Here is an 8,096-nt window from a genome sequence, read left to right on the forward strand (position 1 = left end):
GTTGATGCCAGAGTAGTGGGAGCCGAAGACCCCGAAGGCTCGCCGCACGCCGGTGTGGAGCGCTTCCACGGCGATTTCGCAGGCCCAGCGGTACGTCCCGAGGACACGAGCCATCAACGAGCTCATCCCCTCCCCCTGGACCACGTCGAGGCCGTCGCAGACGACACGGACCGCATCCCGCAGGTTGCCATGCTCAGCGCGCTCCGCGTCAAGCACCTTCCTCAGTCGGGCGATTTCATCTGCAAGGACCACCCAGAAGGGCCCACCAAAATCAGAAACCACCGCAACACCACAGAGATAAAGAAACGAAAGGAAATCTTACCCTCGGACCAGGCCTTCAGCTCACGCTCCCGGTCGACCCCCTGGGCAACAGCGGTCTGGAGCCCCTGCACTTGCGATTGGAACTGGCCAACCTCCGCACCAAGCTCGGCCGCCATCTTCTCAACCTTGCCCTTCCGGGCCACCTCGAAGTCCCGCTCTTGCCAAGCCTTTTGCCGCTCGCGCCGGATACGCTCGACAGTTTTCTGAAGGGCATCGAAATCTCCCCTCAGCTGCGTGAGCTCCTCGGCATCAAGGCGGGCCCTCTTGGCAGTAGCGGCCTGGAGCTCCTCACGGTCGAGGCGAGCCTGATCAACGATGGCTTGGAACTTGGCCACCGCCCGCCGCGCATCCTCCTGCGCCGCTCGCTCGCGCCTCTGCAGATCGTCGATGACCTGCTGGGCGGCGGCAACCTGCATGGTCAGCTCCCTGGTCTGCTGCCTCTCCAAGTTGAAGCGCTCCCAGAGCCCCCGCTCCAGCCGGAGGAAATCGGATTTCCTCCAACTGCATTCTTGGAGAGCCTGCAAAGCAATACGCCATCAGGGGTAAAGCAACGAAAAAGAGACAACCACCAACGGAAAAGGTATCGTACCTGGCTACTAGGGAGGACGACGCTGTCCAGCTCCCCCAATGCCGAGAACAGAGCCGTGCGGGCGTTAGCGAGGCCGCCCTGCATCGCCTGCCACCTGCGCCATTCCGTGGCGTCATCCAAAGTGAAGAGGTGTCTCGACGGGTCATCACGAGATGACCAACGCAGGATGGACCCTCTCCACGCCTTGGGAACGGGAGTGGCCGAGGCAGAGGCGGGAGCCAACCCTGACGCCGCCGTCAAAACGGGCTCCACCATCCCGGAACTCGCCGGGCTCACCGACGGTCCCGGCGCCCGCGTACGTGCCCCCGTCGAGGCCGCCGCGGGCCCGCCAGTCGGTGCCACTGCCTCCGACGCAGCCGCCGGAGCGAGCGTCCCCGTGGCCGCCACGCCCTCCGTCGCGACCGCCGAGGCAGGCGTCTCCGCCCCCATCGGGGCCTCTGGAGCAGGCACCTCCGCCACCTCCGCTAGGACTCCCCGGGTGGAAGTCCCAGCCTCCCTCGCGGCCGCCATCCTCGCCGTCGCCGCGGGGGCAGGCTCTCCTTCTTCCGTCGCTGTCGCCGTCCCCGTCGTGACTGCTGGGACATCCGTCCCCATCTCCACCACCGCCGTTCCCTCCGCCTCGTCGGCGTCGAGGTCAATCACCTCCCCGGCCTGAGGGCCTCGGGGAACGACGCTCTGCACCACGGGGTCGGCCAAGGAAGCGGAAGGCGGAATGGGGTTCGCGCCCTCTCCCACGTCCGGCGGCGGCACCACTCCACCGGTCGCCACCACGGGGGCCACTTCCGCGGTGGGACCCGCGACCTCACCAGGAACCCCGCCGCTCGCCGCGGGCGGGCCACGGTCCGCTCCGCAGGGGCGGACAACACCCGCAGCGCCTTCTTGGGCGCCAGCTGCAAAACGAGGCCTCGAGGGGCAGCGCTGCGAAACAATCAACCAACGTCAGCGGAAACAAACGCAATATATGGGAAGGAGCGAGGTTCGCGAGGAAATCCAACTCACGTTCCTCTAGCGCAAGGACGGCGTGCGCGCTTCGCCTCCGAACCAGACGCCAACCCCGGGGCATCCGGCAACGGCCGCTTGCCACCGCTCCTCTGCTCCTGGGCCACAGGCGCGGGGGCGGGGGCGGGCTCCGTATACCCCTGGGGAGCGTTCCGTGCCGACTCCTGGGGGGCACTCTGCACCAACCCCTGGGGCATGGCCCCAAAGCTTTGCGGGACCAAGCCCCGGGCGGACGGTCCGCCCGCTTCATCCCTCGCGGCCATCTGGGAGCGCGTCTCCCGAATAACGAGCGCGCCCGACCGGGGGGATAGGACAAGCTCCTCCTTCTCATCGTCATCCTCCTCCTCTTCCTCCTCATCGTCGTCATCGTCATCATCGTCATTGTCCGACACAACCTGTCCTCATCACCGCCGCTGGAACTCCTTGGCAGTCTTCTTCTTCTTCGCCGTCTCCTTGTCCTTGCGGCGCTTTTGCTTCTCAGCAAGGAGGAGGTTCTGCAGCCGCCGCTCGGCATCCTCCGGCACCGGCGAGCGCGAGTCCACGACCCGGGTCATGCTGCCCTGCAAACACAAAAAGGCCCCGCGTTAGAGGAGCGAACCAAGGAACACGAAAAAAGAAGGTCGGCACACAAAATCCTTACCAGGTCGATGAAGTTCTCGTCCGGGCGCATCGGAGGGTGCCCGGGCACCGGGTAGTCGGCGTCCCTGTCCTCCAGCGCCTCCCGAATCCGCTGCCGGATCTTGGAGGCGGTGAGCGCACCCGTCGCAAGGACGGTGCCCTCAGTCGGCGTACCCGGAGTCATGTCGGTGAGCGAGCGGACCCGGAGCATCAGCAGCGCCACCCGCCAGGCGTGGTATGCCCCGATGACCCCAGCTCTGGTTAACCCCCTCCCCTTCAAGTGCTCGATGGCCTGCAGCAGGCCATGGATCCGCTTCTTCTCCTTATCGACCGGGCCGTACGCCCACACCTCCGGTGCTGCCTCGATAGTGCGGCCGGTGAACTTCGGCAGAGGGGAGTTCGAGTAGTTCTTCACATAGAACCACTGCTGGTGCCACCCCTTGTGAGGTGCCGCGGTCTTCATCGCCATGTACTCCTTGGAGCGGGTATGGCGGAGGTGGATTCTGGCGCACCCTATCGGCACCAGGGGCGACCGCTACTGGCTCCCCTTCTTCTCCGCCTTCTGGTACAGGCTGACCGCGAAGAAATACTTCCACAGCGAGAAGTTGGGCTCGATGCCCAGGAACCCCTCGCACAGTGCGACGAACACCGCGATGTGCTGGACCCCGTTGGGGTTGAGGTGCTGCAGCTCAAGCCCGTAATAATGCAGGAGCCTGTGGAAGAAGAGGCTCAGCGGAGTCGCGAACCCCTCTCGTGGAAGTGGGCGAAGGAGATGATGTAGCCGGCGGGCGGCGCCGGCTCCTGCTCCGACCCCGGAAGCTCCCACTCGCCCGCCTCCGTCCTCTCGCAGAGGAGGCCCTTCCTCACTAGGCCTTCGGCGTGCAAGGGGTTGAAGTGGGAAATCGCCCAGGACCCCATCACCGGAGGAGAAGGAACTCAACGGGGGATGGGGAGAAAGGGCGTGGCGCTAAGCGGAGGAAGACGAAGCGGGCGCAGATAAGCCGAGGGTGTGCGAGGAGACAAAAAGGCTTGAAAGCAGATGGTGGGCGGAACCAGCGAGGTGAAGTCCTCGTTTTATAGGGAAGGCGCGAGGGAAGCAGAACTGACACCCCTATCGCAATAAATGCGGCGCCAGGTACGCCCCTGTCACACCCGCTCTCTTTTCGGAAACCGTACGCACGATCTGCAGCAGAAACATCTCCTCCTCCCTTGATTCGCGGGTCGGCGCCCTCCACGACTTCGTCTCCCGGAAGACACGCACACGACGTCTCCCACGTTCGGCCCAAGACGCAACATCTGCTACGATTCAGCCCAAGGCCCATCACAAGGTAAAAAGGGATACAGGGCTGGAAACACCCCTACGGCCCATTACGATCCAGAGGTTCGAAGGCTGGCCCGCCGCGGGTTTGACAGCCGCCTCAGAATCACCCCGAGCGAGGGGTGAGAAGGGACAGGTCCGCTAGCGACCACACCCGGGTGCGCGACAGCCCCGAGCATCTCAATCTCACATTCGAGTCCGGACCAGCATCAAAGTTCATGGTTTTTCCCTGAAGAAAGGCAACAAGCCCCCGGATACGACCGAACGGACTCGGGAACTATATGAACTGGCCGGCTGGAGCCTGGGGTACGCCACCAGCTTGGCCTAAGCCGGACCCCTCCCCCCCGAACGGGGACGGGATCCCACTCGAATCAACCTATTAGTAGCTCAAAGAGCACCACAGTTCGTCCGACGAGGATAGCGTGGCACGGCTCACCCCCTCCATCCCAGCGAACGGACGCTTGAGGGGGAACGAACAAAAGTCGACCCAACCTCCGACCGGTCCCCCGCAACGCGCGGAGGCTCGGGGGCTGGCCTCGCAACCTAAGGCCACGCGGGTGGTCTCGACTTAAGGCTCGCAAACAGAAGGGGATGACAAGAAGTTCCCCCGCGCCGAGTAGCGCACAGGATGAGTCGCCCAATTAATCCCCTCGGTCAAACCATCCGAACAACTCCCCCTGTCCCGGGTCAACCGCGAGGATCCCATACTGGCGATCACAGCAGCCTCTGGAGGAGCATTCCCGCTCCCCCACAGGCTCGGGGGCTACTGTTGGGGGGAAATATTAACGATCTCCCCTAACCCACGGAATCAACAAAACATGAAGGCCCAGGCCCACCTAAGGTGGCAAGATTGTCGTCGGCCCAATATGGGGGGAGAGGCCGCGTTCCGCCCCACCCGACCCGGAGTCTCGGGGTCGGACGTTCCCGACTCCTTGAAGACTAATCTCCGCCTCGCCCGACCCAGGGGACCGAGGTCGGGAGCGCCCGACCCCCGCCGCAAAACTCCACCTCGCCCGACCCTGGGTGCGAGGGTCGGACTCGTTCGGGTCCACAAGACAAATATCCGCCTCGGGCGCAGATTGGAGGATCAGGGTGCTGATCCCGTGGGTCCCCCTATCGACCTCACCATAAATGCGTCGCGGCCCTGGCATGCAGAAAAGGGGTGGCACCCCCAACGTAACCTGTCACAAATACCTATGCGTGACCATGCGGCGCGAGCTGCAGTGGCCACGGCTCCCTCTGATTTGCCACAGGGTACTCATGGCCCGCGCCGAACGGCACAGGAGGGTGTTCCGCTCGTTCTCGCGCCCCGCGCTCCCAATGACAGGGATGCGACGTCCGCGTCTCACGGGTGATCAGCAGGGTAACAGAATCGGCCATCCTCCCCGGTGGGCACAGATGCTGACGCTGAACATCATCATCGTGCTCGGCAGCAATGGCGACCGGGGAGATCATCGACAGGATCTGGAAGGAACCGCCCTCCCTCGACGGACGCGCTGACAGGGGCCGGAGGCCTAAGCGAGAGGCGGCGGCCCTGGGTCCATCTCCTTATGTTATATTTTACTTAGCTTGTTTCTTTGACTTCGCCTCAGGCCTGGCTCAACTGTAACCCCGTGCTCCCCCTTGCGCTATAAAAGGAGGACCGGGGGTCCTGAGACAGGGGACTCTCTCAAGCGAACAGAGCACACTCACACCCACTTAGAGCCTCAGTGCATATCCAAGAGACCTGGGATTAGCTCCCTCTCTCGCACTCCTGTAACCCCTACTACAGAAACCCGCGTGGGCAACACGAGCAGCTCCCGATACTGGACATAGGGCGTTCCTTTGCCCGAACCAATCTAATCCCGTGTCTCCCACGCCACCATCCGAAGCCTTACGCGCATAAAAGAAATTTACTAGTCTAAGTCTTGATCCGCAAATCTTGACAACGACACGAACGTACTTTTTTAGGACCGACATGAACCTCTCGAAAGACCACATATTGTGCAGGTATACTGGACCCAGAATGGTTATCTCTTTAACAAGATGAACCAAGAGATGAGTCATAATATTAAAGAAGGAAGGTGAAAATACCATCTCAAAGCTGACAAGATATTGGACCACATCATTCTCTAGCGTTATTAGATTGTTTGGATCGATTGCCTTCTGCGAAATTTCATTGAGGAACGCACATAGCTTTACGATTACCAATCTCACATTCTCTGATAGAAAACACCTCAATGCAACCAGAAGTAGCTGTGTCATCAGGACGTGGCAATCATGTGACTCTAGATTTATGAATTTCTTCTCTTTCACATTTATTATTCCCTGTATATTAGAGGAGTACGCGGACGCGAACGGGACCTTCATACTATTCAAGTAAACAAACATGCTTTCTTTCTCCTCTTTAGTGAGAGTGTAGCTAGCAGAACATAAGTAGTGTTGTCAGTTCTATCTCTTTTCCAGATGTAGGTCCTCTCGTTGTTCCATAAGTTTTAGGTCCTTCCTTACTTCCAATGTATCCTTTGGCGCCTCATAAACATCGAGGAAGCCTAGCAAGTTCACGCAAAGATTCTTCATCAAGTGCATCATGTCAATTGCGTTGCAGACCTCTAGAACTTCCCAATAAGGTAGCTCCTAGAATGTAGACTTATTCTTCCACATGGTTGCACGTCCGTGTTGTCGTTCAGAATAGGTTGGCTACCAGAAGCCTTACCAAAGACTACATTCACATCCGTTATCATAGAAAATGCATGCTTTCTGTTATGATGCAAAGGCTTAGCACGAGTGTCGAGATCCCGTTTAAAATGCTTTCCTTTCTTTCTTAAAGGATGATTCGCAGGAAGAAATCAACAATGGCCCATATACACCACCTTCCAATAGTGTTTCAAATACATGCTATCGGTTTCATCTAGATAGTGGGTGCATGCCAGATATCCCTTGTTCATCTGTCCCGTTAGGTTACTAAGTGCAGGCCAATCATTGATGGTTACAAAAAGCAATGCTCTGAGAATGAAAGTCTCCTGTTTGTCCTCATCCCACACAAGTACACCTTCTTCCTTCCAGAGCAGGAAAACTTCATCAAACAACGGTCTTAAGTACACGTCAATGTCGTTGTCAGGTTGTTTTGGGCCTTGGATAAGGACTAGCATCATGATGAACTTCCGCTTCATGCACAACCAAAAACAAAGGTTGAAGATACATAGGGTCACAGGTCATGTACTATGAGCACTACCAAACTCACTAAATGGATTCATTCCATTAGTGCTTAAACCAAACCTTATGTTCCTTGCGTCCTTCTCAAAGTCTGGAAATTCCCTGTCAATGTTTCTCCATTAGGAACCATTTACGGGGTGTCTCGGCTTCTCATCTTGCTTTCATTCTTCTTTGTGCCATCATATCAACTTAGCGTGCACCTTGTTTCTAAACAAGTGCTTCAAACGTGGTATTACAGGGAAATACAACATCATCTTTGCTGGAACTCTCTTCTTGACAGGCTGCCTCTCAACATCACCAGGGTCATCTCGCCTGATCTTATACTGCAATACCTCGCAAACAGAACAAGCATCCAATTTCTCATATTTCTCGCCGCGATAAAGGTTACAATCATTAGGACATGCATGTATCTTCTGTACATCCAATCCTAGAGGGCAAACAACATTTTTTGCTTCATATGTGGTTGAGGGCAGTTTGTTACCCTTGAGAAGCATGTTCTTTAGGATTCTCAATATCTCCCCAAATCCCTTATCGGTCACACCATTTGTTGCCTTCCACTGCATCAATTCCAGTGTGTTACCCAACTTTTTGTAGCCCTGTTTGCAATCGGGGTACAATTTTTTGTGATCCTCCAACATCTTCTCAAACTTCTTTGTCTCCTTCGCATTTTCGGAGTCTTTCTTTGCATCTAGCAACACCTGACCTAGTTCGTCAGCTGGTTCATCTTCTGCAAAATCTTCTTCAGCCTTGCCCATTTCAAAATCTGCAAAGGCACCGCCTTCAACCCAGTCAGCTGGAATGTTGTTATCCTCATCATTTTCTTCACCGTCTTCCATTACAACTTCTCTTTCACCGTGCTTGGTCCAAAGAATATAGTTATCCATGAAACCCAATGAAATATGTGGCCGTGTAGAGTTTTTCTATTAGAGTAATCCTTGTTATTTTTGCACATTTTGCATGAACAGCACATGAAACCCTTCGGCGACTTGTTGGCCTCAACCGCTTCGAGAAAAGTATTTAGGCCATTAATGAACAGCATGGAGCACCAATCGCCAT

General features: G+C 57.3%; 1 protein-coding gene across 1 annotated transcript; it reads right to left on the reverse strand.

Annotated features, from left to right (window-relative positions):
• Nucleotides 1-221: 221 nt before the first annotated feature.
• On the reverse strand, nucleotides 222-1,504 carry LOC105914174. The gene is made up of 2 exons (XM_012845172.1): nucleotides 911-1,504; nucleotides 222-731 (listed from the first exon to the last, which is right to left on the reverse strand). Exons 1-2 carry the CDS (start codon nucleotides 1,502-1,504, stop codon nucleotides 222-224), a joined length of 1,104 nt encoding a protein of 367 aa, XP_012700626.1.
• Nucleotides 1,505-8,096: the final 6,592 nt, after the last annotated feature.

The sequence above is a fragment of the Setaria italica genome, chromosome IV, assembly GCF_000263155.2.
Source record: "Setaria italica strain Yugu1 chromosome IV, Setaria_italica_v2.0, whole genome shotgun sequence".
Taxonomy (NCBI): Eukaryota; Viridiplantae; Streptophyta; class Magnoliopsida; order Poales; family Poaceae; genus Setaria; species Setaria italica.